General features: G+C 38.8%; 1 protein-coding gene across 3 annotated transcripts in view; it reads right to left on the bottom strand.

Moving 5' to 3' along the window:
* Positions 1–471: 471 nt before the first annotated feature.
* The window catches only part of DOCK11 (dedicator of cytokinesis 11), a 189,349-nt gene continuing 162,605 nt past the window's right edge, over positions 472–27,215 (bottom strand). For all 3 annotated transcript variants that reach the window (XM_032618688.1, XM_032618686.1, XM_032618687.1), the window contains 8 exons: positions 20,285–20,407; positions 16,826–16,939; positions 16,152–16,298; positions 7,984–8,194; positions 7,423–7,613; positions 6,877–6,977; positions 5,473–5,611; positions 472–988 (listed from right to left, as the gene is read on the bottom strand). In XM_032618688.1, the coding sequence (XP_032474579.1) occupies positions 866–988; positions 5,473–5,611; positions 6,877–6,977; positions 7,423–7,613; positions 7,984–8,194; positions 16,152–16,298; positions 16,826–16,939; positions 20,285–20,407 (1,149 nt within the window). In that variant the 3' untranslated portion in view covers positions 472–865. The remainder of the gene's footprint in view (positions 989–5,472; positions 5,612–6,876; positions 6,978–7,422; positions 7,614–7,983; positions 8,195–16,151; positions 16,299–16,825; positions 16,940–20,284; positions 20,408–27,215) is intronic.

Here is a 27,215-nt window from a genome sequence, read left to right as displayed (position 1 = left end):
AAACTTGTAAACTGATGACCATTGTAAATGATCATTACAAAATCCCTCCTCTCAGAATCTGCTGCTAAAGCTTTGAAGTTGCATAGTATGTACTGACTGCAGATCTCAGAGATGTTTTGTTTAGCTTTACGGATAGCCTCCGCTGATGAAGCTCTGGCAACGAACGTTGCTTGCTAGGCAAAGCTATGCCACAAAGGAATCCCTTGTCTTGTATGTCAGAGAGACCAACTGGAGTACCTAGCATCACTGGATCAAAACTTGAAGGATCGGTAACCCTGCTATTTCTATACATATCCTTTCTTTGTGAAATTTTCCTTTTTAAATAATGCTTTTGCTTCCCTTAGCCCAGTCCTGACCACTGGTAGGCAAGATTTCAAATCATCTCCCCAGTTGGAAGTATCCCTGTTTTATGGAAATTTTATCAATTTTTTTTCCTCCAAGGATTAGTATGATAATAAATTTGGCTTCCTGTCAAGAAAAATGCTAAGTTCCAAGTATTATTTCCTTCACTTCTAATTACAAATAAGTTTTACCTTTTATTGTGTTCCATTATACAATTTTACACAGTACCATTATTATTTTAAGCAACAGCTGAGCAAATCGAATTAACGTTTTTGAGCTCTACTTCTCAGTATATAGATTTACCTAAAAAAGTACAAACCAAGCACAGTGGTGCAATTTTCCAGGCACTTTCAAGTTGCTTAAGTATTTACAAATATGTAAGCACCCTGTTTGAAAGCATGAAAATTTTGGTGTCAGGAAGAAAACACTCCACGTATATCAAATCTTTAAATTTTAACATTTGCACAGCTCAAAATATTCCTGAGAAGGTTCATTCTTGTTATCACTTTACATCTGCATGTCCTCATATCTCAGCAGTGTATCTTGGGGAACCATAACCTCTGTCACTCGACGTGCCACTAATCGCACAAAATACATGTAATGTGTTGCTCATCCAGGGAGAATGCATTGTGTCTTCTTGTAAGATCTGAAACGAAAGAAATCTGCATGTTTATCATGAAGTAGAGTAGCCGCTGCCCAAGAAGTATGTGTATATGAAATCGCAGGCATGTTTCAATCTATCACTGACACTTAGCTATTTAAAATGACATAAAGCAGAAAGAGCAAAGAAAAACATTACCGACTCAAGTCTTCAAAGCTGTATTACAAAGGCAGCATATCAAAAAAGCAGAAAAGATCTGGTTACTCATTAAGAAACACAGAAGGCTGTAAAATGCAAAATTCAACAGAAAGCGAGAGGTAATACAATCTTTAAAACAATTTTTTTAACCGATGGTCATAACAAGAGCCCTAAACAGTGGACTCTTGGACACAAGTTTATAGATCATCTTCTAAGAGTGGTTCTCAGGATCACTGTGGGACTTTTCAAACATGCAGATACCCATGCTCCTTCCCTGGAGACTTGGGAAATAATATTAAGCGAAGAGAAAATAAGTGAACATTTCTAAATACATACTGTAATTATATAAGCTAATTAATACAGAAGACTTTTCTTGGAAATAAACTTCATAAGTATAAATTTTATATCCCATAAACATGTTTTAAATGTTTTAAAGATGTTTTAAAAATGATCCACTTTTTTTAAAGATTTTTTTTTTGACGTGGACCATTTTTAAAGTCTTCATTGAATTTGTTACAGTGTTGCTTCTGTTTTATGTTTTGTTTTCTTGGCCGTGAGGCATGTGGGATCTTCGCTCCCCGACCAGGGATCAAACCCGCACCCCCTGCGTTGGAAGGTGAAGTCTTAACCCCTGGACCGCCAGGCAAGTCCCCCAAATTAACTGTGTTGTGTGCTCAAAAGCAACAGAGATCTCATGCGTGGATTAGACAGAAGAAAAGAATAGCGTACACATCACATCCAACCTCTTTACTATACTGTCCCGATTTAGGTCTCAAGCTTTCAATACTGGGTTCTCAAGTTAGCTCTGAAACTTCAGTATTAAGCCTGCAAATTAGTTTACGGTGGCAGTAATGCGTCACATCATTTGTGTTGCTACAAATCATGTCTTATATATAAAGTCCGTAATAGAGAAATTTCCTCTTATAAAAATCGTAACTCATGACACTAATCTGAAAGCACAGGAGAGGTTTAAGAGATGATTGATTATCCACAACTGTCAGAGGTGACGAGAAAATAGAGCATTCATCATGAACAAAACAGACCAAACAGACACTACAATGGCCACCACCAACTCTATCTAATTAAGACCTGCAATTAATAGTTTTAAGGTGATATACATCCCTTTTAAAAAGTCAAAAGCTTGAAGAAGTTTTTAAAAGGACTCTATATTTTAGTATAGTGTAACAGATTCCATTGAAAAGGGCCAAGGATATCCAGGCCGTATCTTTTTGTCAAGTAATCGCTTATGGAGCTCATAGATAATTCACATTGCAACGCACAGCTGTATTTTATCTTATTTTGTATTATGTTTTCCTTTGGGAAATAATATGTCTCAAAGTGTATGACTAAAAAAAGGCTCTCTTTTAGATGAGAATCTAATAGGAAATATTGACTTACAAAAAAAATTCACTATGAAGTCAACATTTGCCCAAAGTAAGGCACACCTGAATATGAGGCGTGCGTAAATATAAACCAACAGAAACTACGATTTTTCTTGGTTAGCTATCAATATATAATATCAAAGGTCTAAAATACTGGTCCCTAGAACTAAACAAAATAGCCATGGTTCATGGAAATTAAATGAGAGAGACAGGTGGGAAGTAAGACAGCAGATTTGTAAAATCCACACTTGACGGTGTTAAAAAAGAGATGAGAGGCCCAAAATGGAGTCACTTGCGCTAAGCCCACGTCACCTGAGACTTAATACCTAACCTAATTGCAGTTTCAGCCTTTTCTAGGCAGGTAATCTTAAGCAGTCAAGAAAGTATGTGTATTACTTTCAGTCTGGAATTACCTGGTCGGCACTGGTGAGGTACTCCACCTGACAGACCCTTGCTGTGCCCCGTGGGAAGGTGACCTTGCCTGAAAGAATCAGCTCTTTTCTAGAGTAACTTCCTTGTCCTGCCTCGTTCTACCTGTAAAGGTCTTCCATTTTGTCAAACTCTTCGGAGCTCCTTTCTGTCTGCCGGACGGGATGCTGCCCGACTCATGAATCACCGAATAAAGCCAAGATCTTTACAATTTACTCAGTTGAACTTTTTTTTTTTTAAACACGGGAAAAAATAACTTTATAAAACTACTACTCTAAATATCTTGATCACAGTAATAGCAGTGAATTGAACGATTTGCTTTCAAGTTGAACAAATCAGAGCTCAATGCTAGGTCATACGGTTGCATGCAAATTACATAACTGTAATATAATACACATTGGCTTAAAATGATGTAAGTGTTTTATATCTTTTGTGAAGGAGGGGTTTTGGCTGTTTTTTCCTATGGACTATGGAGAACAAAACCCCATAAACTGGACAGATCCTAGGAATAAATTATGTGGTCTTATTTGATTCAAGCATACCCCAGAACAGTGATGGTGAAGTACCCACTGTACTCAGGGGCTGAGCTTGAGATACAGACAATAAAGGAAGTGGAATGATTCCCTACCTTCCTAGCCCTGATCACCTGGCTGCTTTGGGAAGGAGGCCAAGATGGGCCTCTGAAGACTGAGCCGCAAAGGTATGCCTTGGAACAGTTTGCACTCACTCCTAGGCGGGCAAACAGAAGTAAAGATGGCGAAAAGAAGAAACAGATCACTGATTCCAGACTCCTCAGGCCAACAAAATTCCCAGCCATGAGAACGGGAGAGTAGGAGACTGGGGTGACTCGTCTCATTGAACAGATGGGACGAAGAACGTCTGGCTGACTGGCTTCTCCATACTGAGAAGATGACCATGGTTAGAAAATTAGACTCCTGGTCACTCAGTGCGACCTTGGGCTAATGGTAACTAAATTTCCCCTAGTCCTTTCTAAGAGAAAGCATACATGCTAAATTCAGAGAGGTAGAGCCTGGAGTCAACTAGCTTTTGTTTTCCTCGAAACATCTCTTCTTTCACCCATCATTACACTGCAGCTCTTTGGGAACTAACCACTATTTGTAAGTCTATTTGTAAGAACACCCTTTGAGTGATGGTCTCACACAGCGGAGTGCCGAGCAATCAATGAAATGCAGATACCAGGACAGATGAGGTTCTCCTTTCTGGGACCAGTGTCAAGAATGGGTTCTCTAAAGGGTTGTCGTTACCCTTGTTTCTTTTAAGGAGCCTTAGTTTCTTAAAAAAATTGAGAGTTTGAAGAGTTTCTGAAGCAAATACTTATCTCATTGGCTGTTTTCCTTAGTAAGGAAATTAAGGAGACTTTATGATAAGCTTAACAGGCTCACGCACTGAGGGACCAGACCATCATGCTGTGACTTTTACAACTGTGTTGAAGATATTAAAATGCCTGAGTGACGGTCCACGTCTAGAGTGGTTGTAAACACAGATTTCAGGACCCTAATATAGGAATGACACTTACCAGGACAATTCAGGAGTACTCTGGTTTTAGGTAAGTGGGGATATGAAAGTCATAACTACTTAATCATGACATAATTTGGCTGTAAGTGGTGAGCAGATCTTTGCCTCTGTATTTTTCAGATTGTGTTCTACTAAGTTAGCTGTAATTGTCATTAACACTCAGCCATAAATTAAAATGCTAGGTTTTATGAAAACAGAACTGGCTGTATGGGTATTAAGAAGACGATTCCCGAATTTTGGAACTCACTCAGGATCTCACCTAAATGATGGTATAGTTGTCCCTTGGTATCCTTGGAGGATTAGTGCCAGGACCACTGCCCCCTGCACAGATATTAAAATCTGAGGATGCTCAAGCCCCTTACATAAAACGACATAGTATTTGCATATAACCTATGCACACCCTCCCCGATACCTTAAATCATCTTTAGATTGTTTATAATGCCTAATACAATGTAAATGCTACGTAAATAGTTGCCTATGTGCAGCAAATTCAAGTTCTGCTTTTTGGAACTTTCTGGAATTTTTTTTTCAAATATTTTCGATCTGCAGTTGGTTGAATCCGTGAATGTGTAACCTGCAGACAGGGAGGGCCACCTGCATCTAGTTTCTTACAGCTAAGACAGGAATATTCATTTAGGGATTTGGCTACTGAGCCAATCATTTCACTTCTCTAGGACCCTTCTTGAGAGATTCTTATCCATGTTCATAGTGGATCAACTCAGACTCGCTCAGCTACTCGCTTCTAATGGCTCTGTGGCACAAAGAACCAAATGATTTATTATCTGAAGCACCTGCTAAAGCAACTGTCAGTAATTGCTTCCAATTTCATTTGTATTACATCATTTAAATGATTAAAGAAGATATAAGCAAATTCTAAAATAACATACTAATTTCAAGGTAACACCTTTCAAACTAATAGATTTGTTAAGTAACTCTTTACGGACCCCGGATCACGTTTTCGTTTTCAACCACCCTAATACTTGCCTGCTCGTGAATAATGTCAGACAATTCTTTTACCATGTCTCTGAAATTTGACTTCAGCCCTTCATGGTACTCAATCTGATCCTCTTTAATCAGCCGCTCGTTTAGTTCCAGCGCAATGCTGCATGCTTGGATGAACTTCCTGTGGGTGAAGATCAAAGATAAAGTTTTTGTTGTTTATTCCTGGAAAGTCTCACCGACAATTTAATATTTACTTTAACCACGGCTTGCCTACAAGGAAGATTAGAATCCTGTATTTTCACTGTGCTTTTGCTAATGCCATCTCCTAAGTCTGAAATATCGTTTTCTTTCTTTTCCATCTTTCTCTTCTGCTTTCTTACCTCCTTCAAAATCCAGCTCAAAACATATACCCTCTGGGAAGCCTACTTGCTCGGTCATTTACTTGATATGATATCAGCTCAAGTTGTGCTAACATTAGTTTACATCTGTAGATAATGTCATCCATTCAAAAATATTTTTTTTGGTACTAGCTATGCACCCAGTACAGTGCTGGGTGCTATAGGCATGAAGTATCTGCCCTGGGCTGGTAAGAGTTGGGACAGAGAGTTGACGAGTTATCATAAAAGCATTTTTCCATCATTTCATGTGTTTATGTTTAATGTCCATAATTAAATGGTAGGTCTCAGGGGACAAAGTACCTCACTGCCCACTTGTTTTGTATCCCTGCCATAGCAACTAGTAGAATCTTTTCATACATGCCAGGCATTAATAATTATTGAATGAATGACTACTGGTTACTCTGTAACCTGAAACAGCTGATAACACAGAGACGGGAAAAGTGAATGTTATAAGTCTGAAGCAAATGAGTGGATAAGCTATCATCTTTCTCCTTAGCCTGTTTTACTCAGCTGTCTCTCTTATTCTGAATGTAAACTCTTTTCATATATGAAACAGATTTTTTTTTCCAATGCAAGAGCATTCAGACATGCCCTAGCTTAGAGGGATGCTCAGTCCAGACAAGACATCACATGCCCTAGACTGGAAGAATCCAAGTGGAACTAAGGACGTGGATAGAAGCAAGCTTATCCAGCCCTTCCTACCCTAAATGGTCTGAAAAGCTGTAACGTAAGGTCAGTCGGGCAAAGGAGGACATCACATAATGAATGTAGGCTTGTGTTTGTGTCACAGTATCCAAAGCAATACAGTAAATTGTCGTATTTAATGTCTTGGGTCACTAGGACATTGTTAAAGTTCTGCAGCAAGAAAGAAATCACACACATTTCCTTACTACTTAAGGTACCATCAGAAGGTCACTTAAATGTTGTGGAAGAGAACAGAGAATGTCCTTTTTTGGAGGGACATTATTTGGTGAATATTTTGGTTTCTTTTAAGAAGAAAATGGAGTAAAAGAATAGAGGAATAATCTGAAAACTACAAAGCACTTACCTAAACATGTCTTTCAACTCATTTACTTTCTTAGGTGGATACTTGCTAGCTTGACTGTCATTTAAGAAAGCCCTTGCATATGCTAACGGACCTGCATTTACCTAAATTACAAAAGGAGAAAAATGAGAGAGTTGTTGGAATACAACCAAAACGTAATTTTTACAATTCTCTTTTTAAAGAAAACCAGCATGTTAAAAATCCACACCTGAGAAACACATTTACTATTCTTACTATAAATTTATTTGAAAAAGATTAACTAAAGCAAATCATCTGCAAAGGTAATATTCTAATAGGTTAGTTAATGATTTCTGATATGTAAATATAGGGCTTGGCTATAGTCAGAGGGATTTATGTTCAAGTCCTCTGACATAACACAAAATTTATGGAAATTGAACATAATTTCTTTATTAACTTAATCAAAAATGTACAGGTTTTTGCACTCAGTCAGAGTATAACAGACAATTACAATGAATGCTTGCTCTTTGCCCTTATGAAAGCAAGAGGAACGTCAAGAAACATTTAATACGCGTTTAGCAACCAACATACCTGCACTGAAACACAGCCCTGCAATTTAAGTTGGAGCTGAATCATGTCCACGTCAGCAGAAGAGCAAAGCTTCTGCAGCTCTGCAGTTTTATCTTTTATTTCATCAGTAGCAACATCAATTGGCTTTAAATTAATCTGCTGTTCATAGTTTATAGGGATCCTCTTCTTCACATACGGAAACGAGTTCGAAGCTATTAAATGTTAAGGTTGAACAAATGAGTTTTTAAGATAGTAAATCAAACAGGCATATTAAAGAAAAAAGTCTATTGTGCTTAATTCTCCCCATGCTTTGTCTGGAAAATACCTTAGGGAGCAGATAGGCGCCTTATTACTTCAGGATTGAGGGAGAAATTCTCTTTATGAGACAACTCAGAGCAGTCATGAATTACATACGGGAAACCAACGGTTTATAACGTAGCCATGTTTGTGCAAGCTAGTGACTGAACAGCAGAACAACGAATGACTAAAATTTCAGTTACATTTTCCTGCTGACCAGCTGCTGCTTGTGTGCACCAAACAACGACCATGTCAAACAAAGAAGTTACGCCAAGTCCCACTTACTAGTCAGGATCGTACGGCGTTTGCACTGTTCTTCTATACAGCCTTGCTTTTTGCCTGATAATGTATAAGGAGCCTCAAAAACAAATCTGCTGATATTATGGTTTCTTTCAAACTCAGTTTTTCTTTCTGTGAGTTCTTTGTCATCAAAGTAGGGCTTCACATAAGTGACTTGGATATGAGCATATTTGGGATCAAGCTCTTTGACATTTACCTGTAAGGTGAGAAAGTTTTGTTTTTTATTCAATATATAGGAAAAGGGGGTACAGGTAAGCTACTAACTCCTCTGAAATCAACGGAGGACCACTGTCGCTGAATACACTGTGAGTTGAATACACACCTGGAAGAGGTCTTCGCTCTTTTTGCAAGGATCGTTTCCTTCTGATTGTTAAGAAGTTACAGAAACCTATTTGGAGATTACAGAAACGCAGGCAGAAGACAGAAACTGTAATGCTACCACTCAGCAATGACCATTATTCACATTTTCATATATTTCCTTCCAATCTCTTTCCTATTTACGAACCTGAGATCATGCTGAACGTTGTTTCATAATCTGATTTCCTAAAAATATATTAAAGTGGCTTAACTGCACATCTGAATTCCACCTCTATAAAATATATATTATAGAGAGGATTCGGAGAAGATGGCAGAGCACCAGAAATCTATCTTCCTACAGGGACAACAGTTACACTGGCAGAATCTATCTGATGTAAGTATTTTGGAACTCTGGAGTCTACTGAAGACTTGCAACTTCCAGGGGAGGACCTGGACAGGAAATTACCTTAATTTTGATTTTGGTCTATTTTAGCTCTTGGCACAATGGCCGCTATCTGCACCTCACCCCTCAAGTACCATGGCAGGCAGCGGTGCACATGTTCTTGGAACAGCTTGCGGGAGTCAGGATGAACAAGAAGGACCCTGTCTTCCAAATATTGGGGATCTGTGCTACGACTGCTGACTGCTGATTGCTGCTTCTGATCACGGGGGGGGGGGGGGGGGGGGGGGGGGGGCAGTCAAAGAGGCTGTAGGCCATTACTGTAGCACCTCTTCCCATTGTTGCAAGGCCCTCCCCCTCTGGCTGAAGTGACTTCCAGGGTATTTAAAGGACCGGTACCTTTTCTCCCCCTCCTCCCTTCATTTTCCTCTCTTTCCCCTCTTGGGAGCCAGACACTGGAGACTAGGGCGTTCAAAAGCAACTGCATATATGAAGGAAACTAGAAAGTCACTGCACATGCTCAGGGGAAGGCACAGGCTAAGGAAAGACCTGAGAAGTCCCCAGGTTTACACCTCAGGCTTATCCCTGGCACAGAGACAGCTTACAACGATTAAAAACAAAACCAAAAACCAGCAAACTCTGGGACAGAGAGAGAATCTGATTTCCAGAGTGATCACGTTATTAAATTCAAATGTCCAGTTTTCAACAAAAAAAGAATCACAAGGCATACAAAGAAACAGGAAAGTATGGCCCATTCAAACGAGAAAAATAAACCAATAGAAACTGTCCCTGAAAAAGACCTGGCAGCAGATCTCCTAGAAAAAGACTTTAAAACAACCGTCTTCATGCTAAAAGAACTAAAGGAAGTTATGGAAAAAGTCAAGAAAATGATGTATGAACAAAATGTCAATATCAATAAAGAGGGAGAAAATCTAAAAAGAAACCAAAAATGTTTTTCAGAGCTGAAAAACGTAACTGAAATGAAAATTCACCAGAGGGATTCAAAGGCAAATTTCAGCAGGCAGAAGTAATAGTCAGTAAACTTGAAGATAGGACAATGGAAATTATCAATCAGAGTAACACAAAGGGAAAAAAAAACTGAAGAAGAGCGACAGAGCCTTAAGGAACCCGTGGAACATCATCCAGCAGACGAACATACCCATTGTGGGAGTCCTTGAAGGAGAAAAGACAGAGAAAAGGACAGAGAGAATATCTGAAGAAATAATGGGTGAAAACTTCCCAAATCTGATGAAAGACAGGAAGCTCAACAAACTCCAAGAAGGGTAACTCAAAGAGACCCACACTGAGACATATTAAAATCAGAATGTCAAAAGCCAAAGACAAAGAGAATTTTGAAAGAAGCAAGAGATGAACGACTTGTCACACACAAGGGATCCTCAATAAGATTATCAGATTTCTCATCAGAAACTTTGGAGGCCAGAAGGCAGTGGACTGATATATTCAAAGTGCCAAAGGAAAAAAAAAAATCTATCAACCAAGAATCCTATATCTGGCAAAACTGTCCTTAAAAGTGAGGGAGAGGGACGACTTCCCTGGTTGCGCGGTGGTTAAGAATCCACCTGCCAATGCAGGGGACACGGCTTCGAGCCCTGGTCCGAGAAGATCCCACATGCTGTGGAGCAACTAAGCCTGTGCACCACAACTACTGAGCCTGCACTCCACGGCCCGCGTGCCACAACTACTGAAGCCTGTGTGCCCTACAGCCCACATGCCACAAATACTGAGCCCGTGTGCTGCAACTACTGAAGCCCGTGTGCCTAGAGCCCATGCTCCGCAACAAGAGAAGCCACTGCAAGGAAAAGCCCGCGCACCGCAACTAGAGAAAAGCCCGTGTACAGCAACGAAGACCCAACGCAGCCAAAAATAAATAAAATTTAAAGAGAGAGAGAGGATGTGATTTAAAAACTAAAACAAAAACCACTGCCAAAAAAATCAACTGAACACAAAAGAAGATAGTAATGCAGGAAATGAGAGACAAAGAAGCTATGAGACACATAGAAAACATAGCAGAATGACAGCAGTAAAGTCCCTCCTTAATAATTAGTAATTAATTTAAATATAAATGGGTTAACTTCTGTAAACAAAAGACAGACATTGGGAGAATGGAATAACAAAAACCAAACATGATCCAACGATACGCTGTCTATAAGAGACTCACTTTAGCTCCAAAGACACACAAAGGCTGAATGTGGAAGAATGGAAAAAGATATCCCATCCAAATAGTAATCAAAAGAGAGCAGGGGTAAAGATACTAACATTGGAAAAAACAGACTTTAAATTTTAAAAGGTTACAAGAGACAAAGGAGGACGTTATACACTGATAAAAGGTTCAATACAGCAAGAAGATAAAACAATTATAAACATCTACACACCTAATAACAGATCATCAAAATATATGACGCAAAAATCGATAGAACTGAAGGGAGAAATAATAAATAGTTCTACAATCATAGTTGGAGACTTTAATAGCTCACTCTTAATACTGGATAGAACACCCATGCAGGAGGTAAGTAAGGAAATAGATGACTTGAATAACACAATGATCTACCTAGACCTAACAGACATATATATAGAAAACTCTACCCAACAACAGAATACACATTCTTCTCAAGTGCACATGGGACACTTTCCAGGATAGACTATATGTTAAGCCACAAATAAGTCTCGATAGGTTTATAAAGACAGATATCATACAAAGTATCTTCTCTGAACACAATGGGATGAAGTTAGAACTCAGCAGCAGAAGGAAAATTGGAAACTTCACAAATCGGTGGAAATTAAACAACATATTCTTTGAAGAAATCAATGGATCAAAGAAGAAATCACAAGGGAAATTAGAAAATACTTAGGTATTAATGAAAAGGAAATCACAACATACCAAAACTTATGGGACACAGCAAAAGCAGTGCTACGGGGCGGGAGGGGGAATTTATAGCTCTAACATTTAACATTAAAAAACAGGAGGGCTTCCCTGGTGGCGCAGTGGTTGAGAGTCCGCCTGCCGATGCAGGGGACGCGGGTTCGTGCCCTGGTCCGGGAAGATCCCACATGCTGCGGAGCGGCTGGGCCCATGAGCCATGGCCGCTGAGCCATGGCCGCTGAGCCTGCGCGTCCGGAGCCTGTGCTCCGCAACGGGAGAGGCCACAGCAGTGAGAGGCCCGCGTACCACCAAAAAAAAACAAAAAAAAAACAGGAAAGCTCTCAAATCAACAACCTAACTTTACAACTTAAGGAGCTAGAAAGGGAAGAACAACTAAACTCAAAGCTAGCAGAAGGAAGGAAATAATAAAGACTAGAGCACAGATAAATGAAATAGAGAATAGAAAAATAACACAGAAAATCGATGAAACCAAAAGTTGGCTCTTTGAAAAGATCAACAAGATTGACAACCCTTTAACTAAATAGAACAGAAAAAAAGAGAGAACACTCAAATTACTAAAATCAGAAATGAAAATGAGGACATTACTACCAATCCTACAGAAATAAAAAGGATTATAAGAGAGTACTATGAGCGAGTATATGCCAACAAATTAGAAAACCTAGATGAAATGTGAAATGAACAAATTCCTAGAAACACAAAGCCTACCAAGACTAAACCATGAAGAAATAGGGAAATCTGAACAGATCTTTAGTAAGGAAACTCAATCAGTAATAAAAAATCTCCTGACAGAGAGAAGCTCTGGACTTGGTATCTTCACTGGTGAAGTCTCTCAAATATTTAAAGGAGGACTAACACCAAGTGTTCTCAAAATTTTCCGAAACAGTGAAGAGAAAGAAACACTCCCTAACTTATTCTATGAGGTCAGCAATACTCCGATTACCAAAGCCAGACAAAGACAGCACGAGAAGACTACAGACCGATATCCCTTATGAACACGGATGCAAAAGCTCTCAAAAGGATACTAGCAAACTGAATTTAGCAGCATGTTAAAAGGACTGTACACGATGACCAAGTGGGATTTATTCCTGGAATGCAAGGATGGTTCAACATATGAAAATTGATCAATGTAATATTGATACACTGCATTAACAGAATGAAGGGGGAAAAAAAACCCACATGATCATCTCAATCGACGCAGAAAAAGCATTTGACAAAATTCAACACCCTTTCATAATAAAAACACTCAATAAAGTAGGAATAGAAGGAAATGTCTACAATCTGATCAAGGGCCACCGTGAAAAACCTAGAGCAAACATCACATTCAATGGTGAAAGGCTGAAAGCTTTTCCTCTAAGATGAGGAACAAGGCAAGGATGCCCATTTCACCACTTCTACCCAACATGGTGTTGGAAGCACCACTGAATTGTACACTTAAAAATGGTTAACATATAAATGGTATGTGTATTTTACCACAATAAAAAAGACAGTTATCACAGTTCTATATTATAGTCATTGACATGACTTTTAATGGATGGATACGGATAAACATGATTTATTAGATCAGTCCCTCATGAACAGACTCAGGTTGTTTTCCAACATTTTGCTATTATAAATAATGCTCCAATGAACATCCTTGTATTTAAAACTGTGTATATTTTCTTCTGATTTATTCCTTAGGAAACATTTTTAGACGAGAAGTTGCTTAGTTAAAAGATTTACATGGGGGCTTCCCTGGTGGCGCAGTGGTTGAGAGTCCGCCTGCCGATGCAGGGGACACGGGTTCGTGCCCCAGTCCGGGAAGATCCCACATGCCGCGGAGCGGCTGGGCCCGTGAGCCATGGCCGCTGGGCCTGTGCGTCCGGAGCCTGTGCTCCGCCACGGGAGAGGCCACAACAGTGAGAGGGCCGCGTACAGCAGAAAAAAAAAAAAAAAAAAAAAGATTTACATTGTTTGGGGAATTTTGATACATACTACCCAACTACCCTACAGAAAAGATGACAATTCGTACATCCACAAGCAGTGTTTGACATTGTAAGAGTGGGTACTCTTGATCGCACTAAGCCCATTCTATGGAGGAAGGGGACCACAGGAAAGGAGAATGGTTCTATTTCAGAGATATAAAATTATAATAGTTACAAACCATTTCATAAAGAGTCTAAATTCCATGTTAAGAAGCTATGCTGCAGTGTCTCCATTAACTCCAGATGATTCCCAGGGCCCTCTTCTTTCAGGGTTCTCCCAACTAAATTTGACTTGTGCCTTGGGTGTTGGTGGCGCTGTCAATATCCTTGCAATCTATCATAGTCAGGCCTTTTTGTGTTTAGCTTAGGAAAAATGGAAACAAACCAAAAAAACAACAAAAACCTCCCAAGAAACAGTCCCTACATCCTTTTCTTTTCTCTCCACATATACAGGACCATAGACAAGGGAAAGTTTCTTAGCAACTTTTAAAACTTCTCCAAACCCATTCTACTTGTTATTACATAAAAATCTAAAAGCCTAAATCTAGAAATCCTTTCTTTTCTTTCCCATTCAAAAGCTAGATTTCTCCAGAGAAGCTCAGGAGAGGTTAAGTATCTGGCTAAGACAAGACATAGAAGGAAAATAAAAAAGAGGTCAAGACTGATTTTGACCTTATAAAATAAACTATGTATATGGTAAACATTCAAACAGTACATGAGGGTATATATGAAAAGTAAAAAAAAAAGTCTTTCTTCCCACATAAGACTCTAGTCTCTCTCCTCAGGGATAACCGTGGCTAACAATTTTGTATGTATCATTCCAGAAATTTCCTAAGCATAAACAGGTGCGTATATGTGAATATCAATTTTCACAAATGTAATCATCCTATCCATAATGTTCTGTGCCTCACCTTTTTTCCTCTCAATAATATATCTTGATAGGTATATCAATACTCATCAGTTTTTTAATGCTTAGGATACTATGTCCATTATATGGGGGTAGTACCACTTCCTTAACCATGTAGATATTAGATTGTTTCCAGGTTTTTGTTATATAAACTCTGCAGCAATAAACACCTTTAAACATACCTCTTTATGTGTGTATATCTATCTACAAGATAAAATGCGAAATGTGAAATTATTGGGTCCAAGGAAAGATACATTTAAAATACTCGAAAATACCGCCCAACTGTTTTTCACATTGTTTGTGCCCTTAAGCAAATTTTGTTCTTTGGCAAGTAAAAGAGTGTTTTTAATTTTCAATTTCACACATTAAGAAAAAAATAAGGATTTTAAAAGTAGCAACTGCTTATTATATCTGTTGCCTGTGAAGAATGACTAAAATATTGTGCATAAAAATGTCAGGAGTCCAGCTGCCTGATGGTGGTTTGTCATTAGTGCTTGTTGGCCAGGTTTTCGGAGGCAGAAGAAAGTAGGAAACCGCATGTTATTCTGCAAGTCTGGCTTTCTATTAACTTTCCATTTATAGTATCAGTAGTATGGCAGCAAGCCTAAAACTTTCTGGCTATAAGGAGATGAAATTTTCTGTTGCCTTAATTCAATAAAACAACACAAAATAGTGAAACGGATCAGAAGTAGAGAGGTTCTGCCAAATATTCATGAATTTCGAACCTATCAGCACGTCTATTTTTAAACGTCGAAGGCATACGTGGAAGATAAAATCATCTCCATGAGATATAGGTAAGTTTACAAAGTGAAGAGATCATTTTCATAGTAGAAAATGAAGTGTCTTTACTAGCGCCACGGGCTTTTCACTCCGGCAATGCTGCCTGTTAGCTATTGAGTGCTTTGCATAGCACCATGCACATCATAGTCACGCAGTAAATATTTCTGGGGTCTACAGATCCTGCACTGTATAGGTCCTTCCTACCTGAAAAGTCAGCTCTCATCCTGTACATACCCACGGTAACTAAGGACAGTCAGGCATTCCTATTGTGGCTTCGCGCGATTCTGTCTATAGGGAACTATGCATTTCTAGGAAAGAGCCTCTCTTGCTGGAACCTTTCTCATCCTTGCCTTGGCAGGGCTAGTGGGATGGATAATCTTTAGATCAAGGCCCAAGGCATCTCTCCTAAACCTACATCGCTGCGAATGTAACTAGTGAACTAAGGATATCTTAGAGTAAAATGTGTGTCCTAAGATGATTTTAATCATAAAGTATGAAATTGACAATCATGATGCCCAACAGCATTCACAATAATAGCTAACCTTTATTGAGCGTGCCAGCTTCTATTATTATTAGTGAATGCTTTTTTACATACCAGGAACTCTAAGCACTTTCCATATATTAACTCATTTAATCCGTACAACAACTCCATGAGGAAGGCACTATTATTAACTTCATTTTACTGATGAGAACAATGAGGCACAGAGAGGTTAAGTAACTTCCCCATGGTCACACAGCTAGCAAGTGGCAGAGAATGGAGATTTGAATCCTTCTTTCTGATTCCAAAGCCCCTGTCCTTTCTTTCACGATCTGGAAAGGCTCTATTTCCCATGCCTCTCCTCCACTAGCTAAAAAGGGAAAAAGTCAGAAGCAACGTACCACACCTGGAACCAATAAATATGTTACCTTGTCTGAATCCTGAATTATTTTGACATTCTCTGTACCAAATTTTTCACCATAAAGTTTAACAAGTCTCAGGGAAATCTCCGAGAGGCCGGTGAGCTTTGGCTCTTTATAGATGTACTCCTTCCCATCCTCTTCTTCAAAAAAAGACTATTATAAAGTTAAACATATGACAATTTATAAATAATATGAGCAAACAAAGCACTTAGAGAAAATCTACTAAATAATTAGCAATAATGTATTTGAAATAGATTTTACATAATAGTACTAAAAGTCACATGCATATATTTTAACTGAAATAAATGAGAATTTTCAAACTCACAGTCATGTGAGCATATTATTGGCCTGAAGAGTTCCACACTCGATTTTTTCATCGCCTGCATACTTACCTGATTTTTATTGCAAATCTTTCAGTGCTAGATATTAAGTATACATTTAAGAAACTTAACAAAAAATGAAACTGGAGGAAACATTCAAATTTTATATGTTGTTCTCTGACCTAGTGGATTTAGATATGGGAACCAAAGTGAACTTTACACTTACAAACGAGGCTTCCTGCTGTTGTGACAGGTGCTCTATCTAGACAGAATCCTAGAACCAATAACTGCTGCTACAGTAATCATTCAAAGGTGAATGTTTAAAAAGGAAAACAACTTTATGAACTAAAGTATACTTACTTGGCCATAAAAGGCAACTCTGAAGAAAGTGCCTAAAAGTCTTTTCTTTGTGTGCATAACCTCCAAAATTTTTGTGTAAGCTCCATGAAGAGTTCTATAAACTTGAGTAAGTTTCTGAAAAATGAGAATAAACGGAACAGCTTTGTCTTTTGGTTAGTTAGTAAATGTCTAAGATAAATGCACAGGAAAAAAAAAAAGCAACACTAATTCCTTTGCAAAACGGAATGGTCATTATTAGACAAAACTCCTTAACAACTTTAGGTCATAGGGTAGAGCCTAAAATGGTCAAATAACACTGTATTTCTAAGTAGCATGTTTCATTTCATTCATATCTCAATGGTAGTGTATAATTTAAAAATACTGTGTTACTGACTACTTTTTTCTTATGTCTGAATTATTTTAACTGAAAGATAAGCAAAATGCTTTGCTTGAGCTCTTAGGTGGAGAGATGAGAATAAACAATCCATGCGAACAATTTTGGAGAAGAAAATAAAATGCAGACAGAAAAATAATAGTATAAGCCTGAGTGTGGACTCCTTTTATACAAGTTCACGGACATTTTCAAAGAATATATTCTTCTACACATCCAGAAAAAGGGAGCACGCTGTGCTAAGAACATTATCAAGAATGTGAAAAGACAACCTACAGAACAGGAGAAAATATTTGTAAACCACAGATAAGTTTTCATATCCGGAAAATATAAAGAACTCCCACAATTCAACAACAAAAAGACAAAAACCTAATTTAAAAGTGAGCAAAGGACTTGAATAGACATTTCTCCAAAGAATATATATAAACGGCCAACAAGGACATGAAAAGATGTTCAAAATCACTGGTCATTAGGAAATACAAATCAAAACCACGATGTGACCCCACTTCACAGCCACTAGGATGGCTGTAATAAGAAACCAAAAATAAGTGTTGATCAGGATGTGGAATGTGTACCCTGCTGGTGGGAGTGTAAAAGGGAAAACAGAAGTTACTCAATAACTTCTGGTTACTCAAAAGTTATAAACGGAGTTACCCTATGACCCAGCAATTCCCCTCTTAGGTATATATCCAAGATAAATGAAAACACACCCAGGGCTTCCCTGGTGGCGTAGTGGTTAAGGATCCACCTGCCAATGCAGAGGACACAGGTTCGTGCCCTGGTCCGGGAAGATCCCACACGCCGCGGAGCAACTAAGCCCCTGCGTCACAACTACTGAGCCTGTGCTCTAGAGCCCGCGAGCCACAATTACTGAAGCCCGCAGGCATGGAGCCCACGTTCCACAACAAGAGAAGCCACCGCAGTGAGTAGCCCGCGCACCGCAACAAAGAGTAGCCCCCGCTCGCCGCAACTAGAGAAAGCCCGCGTGCAGCAACAAAGACCCAACGCAGCCAAAAAATAAATAAATTAAATAAATAAATTTAGATATAAAAAAAGAAAACATACCCATACAGAAACTTATACATAACTGTTTACAACAGCACTATTCATAATAGCCAAAATGTGGAAACAACCCAAATGGATAAACAAATTGTGGTATATCCATACCATGAAATATCATTCAGCCATAAAAAGGAATGAAGTTCTGAAACATGCTACAACCTGGATGAATCTCTAAATATTATGCTAAGTGAAAGAAGCCAGAAACAAAAGGTCACATGTTGTATTAATTTTTTTTTATGACGCATTCAGAATAGGCAAATCCATAGACAGAAGGCAGGTTAGTGGTTTCCAGAGGGTGGGGCACAGGGTGGAGAGTGATTACTAAAGGATATGGAGTCTTTTTCTGCGGTGATAAAAATGTTTTGAAACTAGAGAGGTGGTGAGAGCGTAACGTTAAGAGCGCACTAAATGCCACTGAATCGCACACTAGAATATGGTCAATTGTATGTTAGTGAATTTCACTTCAGTAAAAAAAGGGGAGCACAGAAGCAGACATTCTTTGTCTAACATTCTTCCTATATTATTTTCTGCAGTTGAGCTCAATTTGAGGGAAGTTTTCCTTACCTTTATGGCTGCCACCTCTGACCCTTTTCAGCCCATCCCATAAAGATACGCTGAAAAATTACTTCATCTCATGCAGAACACTAAGGGATCTATACAGACCCTTGTACCCCTACAAGGGAATAGGAGTAGTTCCCCTATAGAACATGTTGCTTCCTTTAACGTGTAGGGAAGATCTATCTTTCTTTTTTCCCTATTAGTCAATTGAGTAGCAAAATGTTCCCTGGGTTTCTAATAACCTGATCTTCAACCTAAGAGTAAGAGAGTGGGTATTTTGAAACGTTTACAAAGGTTCTTAGGATGTAATGCTTTGAAAGAAAGCTCAATGCCAATTCTTGTCTTGTCTCATAGGCTATTCTTTGTCATCTGTACGACTTAGATTTAATTATTTAACTCTTGCTTTTTAATATAATCACTTGAACTCCGCTATGATTTTTCAGGCATGCCCCCATACACACCAAAAGCACGGCAAAGAGAGAAAGACCCAGAACCTAGGAAGAAAAGGTGAGTTTGATCGGAGCCAGTTTGGAACAGAGATTAGAACACTACACAGATGATATTAAATGTATGTTTTCACTCCTGGAAACTTCTTCAACAATGAAAGACTACTTGCTATATTTAAGGATAAACTGCTTTGCTTTAAAAAAAAAATGGCTTGAATCCTAAATCATCCCTTCCCAGCACAGTAAGGGTATAAAATTATGATGTGGACTTAGAGACTTGAATATAAAAAATTTCTGGGCTTCCCTGGTGGCGCAGTGGTTGAGAGTCCGCCTGCCGATGCAGGGGACGCGGGTTCGTGCCCCGGTCCGGGAAGATCCCACATGCCACGGAGCAGCTGGGCCCGTGAGCCATGGCCGCTGAGCCTGCGCTCTGCAACGGGAGAGGCCACAAGAGTGAGAGGCCCATGTACCGCAAAAAAAAAAAAAAAAAAAAAAAAAAAAAAAAAAAAAAAAAATTCCTGTTCAGTGCTGGTGGCAACAGCTGCTCATTATACTACTATTCTTTATTAACTACCCTTTATCAACAGCTTTATCTGGCAGACTAAATTGGAAAAACTCCTCACAATAGGGTTATTACTATTACTATTATCTCCCCTACTGTCATCTGCCAGCACCTTTAGTCTCACCGTCAAATTGCAAAGAATAGAATCATGCCTATCACTCTTCCTGGGCTACATGGAAATCCAACAGCTTTTTTTAGTGAAGGTTTAGTGAAGACGACATTGATTGTTTTCTGCCACGAGTGGAGGAGGAGAGATTGCTAGATAAAAACGTTTTGCGAACCACTGGTATAATGTAAATTTCAATTTATATCAAGTGTCTGGTCCTTAATTTCATTTGGAAAATTTATGTGAATATGAGGTAGGATTGTAATTTTAGGGCCTCCTAGCATTTTTTAAGGATAGTAACTTAAGACCAAAATAAAACATACAGGCCAATGATGCAAATGTTTAAATTACCTACCTCGAATTCTCGACGTTTCTCATAAATTGGAATGATCAACTTGGAAATTTCAGAAATTACTTCATAACGTTCTGCTTTCCATAAGCCATCCACACATTGTTCTAGCAGCTCCAGCAAAACTTCCTGCATTGAGAGAAAAATGCAGTCAGGAATCTGAGATAGTTTTAGAGCTCTGGGCAAATATATTTTGGACCATTTCACGTTAGTAGAGAACAGAATGTACTAAACTTAATGAAATGCACAGAAGGAGTATAGTTGTGTGACTATATTTTTCTAAATCACATACTTGAAGTATTTGAAATTGAAACCATTCTTAAAAGTATGAAATTAATATTGACAATAGTAAACTACTATTTACTTTATCACATAATGAAGATGTTAACTGTACTTACAAATGGTAACGCATTGAGAAGAAGTATTTTTAAAAGGGGATACATTGTTCCAAACTGAGGATGTTTAAATGTCTCACAGTCTATAAATGTCCACTAAGTCTATAAATGTCCATTATTTTTCCTATATATTGAAATTATATTTAAACACAATTAGTAGAGTCTTAAGATAATTTGGCAATTTTCAAGCTGTTGCATCAGTGACAAAGGTGTTTATTAAAATGATGTGATTTTGGTCAACAGTGCTTCCTTCCTCACTGTTGGTTCTAAAATGAGTGGGAATGACAGTATAATACCACCTCAAGATAGAGATCTCTGACCTTGCTATAATAACAGCCGCTATAAAACAACCATCATGTCATGTTCTCAACAATAAAAAGATGAAGCCAATTACTCATGCTATCCGTAAGTCTCAACAGTTTGTTTCTATCTTAAAGAGATGAACTTCAGACCTATAAAACTGACTGCTAAAACGGCTCTTCCTGTATGTCCTCTAGACAATTTTGAATTCCTCTTCTTCCTAAACTAGCTCTTTCAACTTGTGTTTCCTACCTAGCCAGGGGTCACACCCTATAAACTCTTAGCTAGAAAACTAAGGGCAGTTTTGACTTTACCCTTTGTTATGGGTTGAACTGTGCCCCTCAAAAAGATAAGTTGAAGCCCTAACTCCCAGTACCTCAGAATGTGACCTTATTTGGAAATAGGGTCATTGCAGATATGATTAGTGGAGGTGAAGTCATACTGGAGTAGGGTGAGCCCTTACTCCAATATGACAGAGATATGCAGGGAGAACACCATGTGACTACAGAGGCAGAGACTGGAGTAACGGAGCCACGAGCCAGGGAACGCCAAAGATCGACAGCTACCGCCAGAAGCTAGGAAGAGGCAAGGAAGGCTTCTACCCAGAGTCTCAGAGGGAACATGGCCCTGCTGACACCTTGATTTCAGACTTCTGGCCTCTAGAACTGTGAGACAGTAAAATTCTGTTGTTTTAAACCATCCAGTTTCTGGATGGCAACCCTAGGAAACTAATACACTCTCTTTCTTTACTTATCCTCTAATCAGTCCATCACCAAGTTCTGCCAGTTTTACTTCCTAAGTATTTCTCAAATCTGACCCTTCTTCTCCATTTCTGCTCTCATTGCTAAGGTTCAAGACCTCATTATTGTTTTCTAACTGATCTTCCAGCCTTGGCACTTTCAAATCTGTCCTCCACAAATCTGCCATAGGGTTCTGATTAAAATGCAAACCAGACCACATCCTTCTTCCCTTCTTAATATCTCATGACGGCTCCCATCATTCGCAGAACTAAGGACAAGCTCTTTCATTTGGCACACAAGCCTTGCAGTGATCTGGCTGATACTTTTATAATATCATCATGCAACACGCTCAGCCTGGTACTTGATGCTTAAACAACGATGAGCTACTGGTAGTTCCTCTGAAGCACCATGGTGTTGCCTTAACTTTGTGCCTTTGTCCATTCTGTACCCTCTTGTCCTTTTATCCCTTTCACTTAGTTAACCCTTTAAGAAAGCTTAGGTATCACCTCTGCCAGGATTCTTCTCCTGATTAACAAAGAGTAACAAGACACAAGACACCTTTTTCTCTTACTCTGATAACTCATTGGGTGGACATTTAGCACTATACTTGTCTGTTATCTATGTACCTGACTTTCCAAATAGGCTGTGACTCTTCAAGAGTAGGGACAATGTATTATATTGGTTTCTTCAGTCACTGGTATGGCGGCAGTACATAGTAGATGTTCATTAAATGCTGCTACTTGAAAAAATAATCTATATATTAACATTTAATAGCCAAATTAAAATTTCTATCAACAGTGGGAAGGAGGAACTTTGGGGGAGTTAAAAATCTATTACAAACTAGTAACGTTTGCCCCAGGGATGTAAAGTTGGTTTACAATTAGGAATAAATCCAGTGTAAACAGAATGAACCATGTAAACGGAACAAAAGAGAAAAATGTGATCTCAAGCAATAGATGCAGAAAAAGCATTTGAAAAAACCAACACCCCTTCATGATGTTAGAAAAGAATCCCCAGGAAACAGGGAATAGAAGAGACCTTTCTCAATCTGATAAAGAGCATCTACTAAAACCCAAAAACCTATAGGCTGAACACTCTTCTCCTAAATTTGGGAACAAGTCAGGAATGTCAGCTCTTACCACTTCTATTCAACATTATGCTGAAGGTCCTAGCCAGTGTAATAAGGCGAGACAGAGACAGAGACAGAGAGAAAGAGAGAGAGAGAGAGAGAGAGAGAGAGAGAGAGAGAGAGAGCGCGCACAGAGATTTGCAAATGTAAAACTGTCTTTCTGTGCAGATGACATGATTGTGTATGTAGAAAACCCTAAGGAATATACAAACTACTAAAACTAATAAGCAGATTTAGCAAGGTTACAGATTATAAGATCAACACACAAAATCACTGTATTTCTATATACTAGCAACAACAAATTGAAAACTAAGATTAAAAAATCAAGCAATACTATTTCCAGTAGCATCAGAACATCCGTTATCTAACAATATATACCCAGGAAAAGACTTCGACCCTGAAAAGTCGCAAAATATTGCTGGGAGAAAGTAAAGACAACCTAAATAAGACCTGACTGAAAGACTCAGTATTGTTAAGCTCTCCATTCTCCATATAGTGATATATAAATGTCACAAAATCTCTACAAAGCTTCCAGCAGGCTATTTTGAGGAAATAGAAAAAATGATTCGAAATTCTGCATGGAAATTCAAAGGATACAGAAGAGCCAAAATGACTTTGAAAAAGAATACAGTTGGAGGGCTAACACTACCCGATTCCAAGACTTATAAAGTTATAGTAATCAAGACAGTGTGATATTGGTTATCAAGATGGACAAATAGATCAGTGGGACAAAACAGAGTCTAGAAATAGACCACAGACAGATAAAGAACTGAAATTTGACTAAGGCGCCAAAGCAATTCAGTGGGGGTAAAAGTTTTATTTTTCCCCAAATGGTGTGGACCGTGTAAAATAACTGTTTAGAAAAAAATGAACCTTGGGACTTCCCTGGTGGCTCAGTGGTTAAGAATCCGCCAGCCAACGCAGGGGACACGGGTTCGATCCCTGGTCCGGGAAGATCCCACATGCCGCGGGGCAACGAAGCCCGTGTGCCACCACTACCGAGGCTGCGCTCTAGAGCCCGCGTGCCACAACTACTGAGCCCGTGTGCCACAACTACTGAAGCCCACGTGCCTAGAGCCCATGCTCCGCAACAAGAGAAGCCACCGCAGTGAGAAGCCTGCACACTCCAACGAAGAGTAGGCCCCGCTCGCTGCAACCTAGAGAAAGCCCGCACGCAGCAACAAAGACCCAACACAGCCAAAAATAAATTAATTAATTTAAGAAAAAAAGAAAAAAAATGAACCTTGACCTCTATCTCATTCCATGCTCAAAAATGAATTCTAGATAGACTATCAGCCTAAACATAAAACTCAGAAACAAAGTTTATAGAAGAAAATATAAGGCAGTATCTTCAGTCTTGAGGTAAGCAAAGATTTCTCAGACCAAACACACAACACAAAAACAAACGATCAAAAAAACGGTAAATTGAACTTCATCAAAACCAAAACTTTCTGCTCAATAAAAGACTCAATTAAGAAAATAAATAAACAAAGACTGGTAAATAAATCTGCAGCGAATATATTTGACAATGGACTTATATCCAGAATATAGAAAGAACTCCCCTAAGTCAACAAGAAAAATAATGCAATTTCTAAAAATGGGCAAAAGACTTGAACAAACATTCCACAAAAGAAGATATGTGAAAGACAAAGGAGCACATAAAAACAGCTCAACACCATTAGTCATTAGGGAAATACGAGTGAAAAACACAGCGAGGTACCAATTCATGTCTAACAGAATGGTAAAAATATAAAAAAAGATTAGCAACATCAAATGCTGGTGAGGAAGTGAAGCAGCTGAAACTCTCATTCATTGCTGGTAGGAATATAAAATGGTCCAACCACTTTGAAAAACTGGCGATTTTTTATGAAGTTAAATATATAACTTCCCCAGGATCCAGCAGTTTCACTCCTAGGTATTTACCTAAGAAAAATGAAAGCATTATGTCCACAAAAGGTCATAGATAAGAATGCTTAAAGCAGCCTTATATTCATAACAATCCCAAACTGGAAACAATCTAAAATCCATCAGCAGGAGAATGGATTTAAAAATCTTACATTGATATAATGGAATATTTAGCAATGAAAAAGAACTTCTGATATACTCAGCAATATGGGTGTATCTCAAAAACATTACGTTAAGCAGAAGCAGGCAGATACAGAAGGGTACATACTGAATGATTCCATTTTATGACACCAAAATATCGCAAAACTAATCTATAATGATAGAAATCAGAGAGTGGGGGTGGGGAGACTAACTGGAAATGGGCACAATGGAACTTTCTGGGGGAATGGACACGTCCTCTTTCTTGTTTCTGGTGGTAATTTATATGGGTGTGTACAACTGTGGAAATTCATCAAGCTGTCCACTTAAGATGTGTGAATTTTACTGTATGCTAATGATATCTTTAAAAACGATTGCAAATCCGAAGTCAGAAATGCAGTTTTCAAAACCAATTAAATTATTATTGGTTTAACTAACCTATTTAAATAAGGCACTAAATGAACAACAATTTGTATTTTTCATTTCAATAAAACTTGTAAATCGGTGGCAGTTATTTTCCATCGGCTAGAGCACGAGGAAGAAGCCCTATTACATAAAATGAAACATAAAATGGCACTACGGAGAACATGATTCTATCTGTATACCTCAAATGAAAAGCATGTATAAATTATTACTGTAGAACACAAGAGTTCCAACAAATGTGTTTACATAAAAAACTGATTACAGATCTTGACTACTAAGAAATATGACCGCTCTCCTTGAGAGTATAAAAAAGGGTCAGGCGCAAGGCCATTTTTATGACTAAGTTGAAGCTGCTGTTTGGAAAAAAGGATGTAACTTCAGTTGTGTTAAAACATTTATCTCCCACAAACTCCCGTGACTCTTTCTGCTGCTAGCCCGCACAAACTGGGGGTCTTAGATGAAAATCACTGAAGTCTAACTAAAAACCCAAAAAGTGAATTAACTTACCCAAGGCTTCACAGTCAAGCAATGAACTGGGATTAAAATTCAAGTATCTCGATTCTCTGTTATGATTAATTAATTCCGCAAGGATGTTCTAAGTATCTACTCTTCTAGGTTCTGGAGGTAAAAGGAAACCTTACTATCAAGTTGGTCAGTGATAAAGTCTGACATTTATGTAGCACCTAATGACTTATAAAGAGCCTTCACATTTGTTGTGAGGTGACCAGGAATAGTATTATCACCTTTATTTTATTGATGAGGAGAGAGACCCATATAGAAGTAGTAGGTAAAGCTTCTAGGCATATATCATTTTAGCTAAACGAACTAGAGCTACGTCGAGATTGCTTGTATTTTTTAAAACACAGGACTTCCCTGGTGGCGCAGTGGTTAAGAATCCGCCTGCCAATGCAGGGGACACGGGTTCGAGCCCTGGTCCGGGAAGATCCCACATAACGCCAAGCAACTAAGCCCGTGCGCCACAACTACTGAGCCTGCGCTCTAGAGCCCGCGAGCCACGACTACTGAAGCTCGCACGCCTAGAGCCCGTGCTCTGCAACAAGAGAAGCCGCTGCAATGAGAAGCCTGCACGCTCCAAGGAAGAGCAGCCCCCACTTGCCGCAACTAGAGAAACCCCACACGCAGCAATGAAGACCCAAAGCAGCCAAAAATAAATAAATAAATAAAATTTAAAAATTCAATGAAAATATTTTAAAAAACAACTCATAAAGTATAAAACATGTCTCTGCCACTTTAACCTGGCTGCTTCTTATGTTTCTTAATACAATGTTAAAAAAAATTTATTTCTGTGGGGTTGCAACCCCTTAAATCTCTCCACTTCTGTTGTTTCCTTCTTCCCTTGGTCTTCACATTCCTTAATTGTAAACATCAATGTGCTTCAGTCCTTGGTTCTCTGGTCTTCGCTTGCTGTATTATCTCCCATCATCAGTGTGCTTTGGTTCTCACACAGCTACGACTTCCAGATGTGGCTCTCCAACCCTGATCTCTCTCTTTAGGTTCAGTTCTGAATTTCTAACGGCCTGATGTTATCTCCATTTCAATAACCTTCTACTCCAAATTCAACACCCGTCAAAAACTGGTTTCATCATCTTCCCTGCAAAATCATCCATCCATCATTTTTCTATAATATCCAAACCTGAAATCTCAGCACTACCTTTGACTCTTCTCCCCCAGCCAGCAAGTCTTCCTCTTTTCTTCACAGTGTTTCCTGAACCTGTCACTACCTGGGTTTAGACCTGGCTGCTTCACATCTGGACTCTTAGGGCAGCCCGCCCTCCAGACTCTGCCTCCAGCCCCTATCCATCTACCTCTAATACATTTCCCACATAACCGCCAAATTAACCTTTCCTCTTCCTTGCTTTCATCTTGTCATTATCCTGCTCAAAAAC

Source organism: Phocoena sinus, chromosome X (assembly GCF_008692025.1).
Source record: "Phocoena sinus isolate mPhoSin1 chromosome X, mPhoSin1.pri, whole genome shotgun sequence".
NCBI classification, from domain to species: domain Eukaryota; kingdom Metazoa; phylum Chordata; class Mammalia; order Artiodactyla; family Phocoenidae; genus Phocoena; species Phocoena sinus.
The sequence above is the reverse complement of the archived record's forward strand: the minus strand, read 5'-3'. Positions and strand labels throughout refer to the sequence as shown.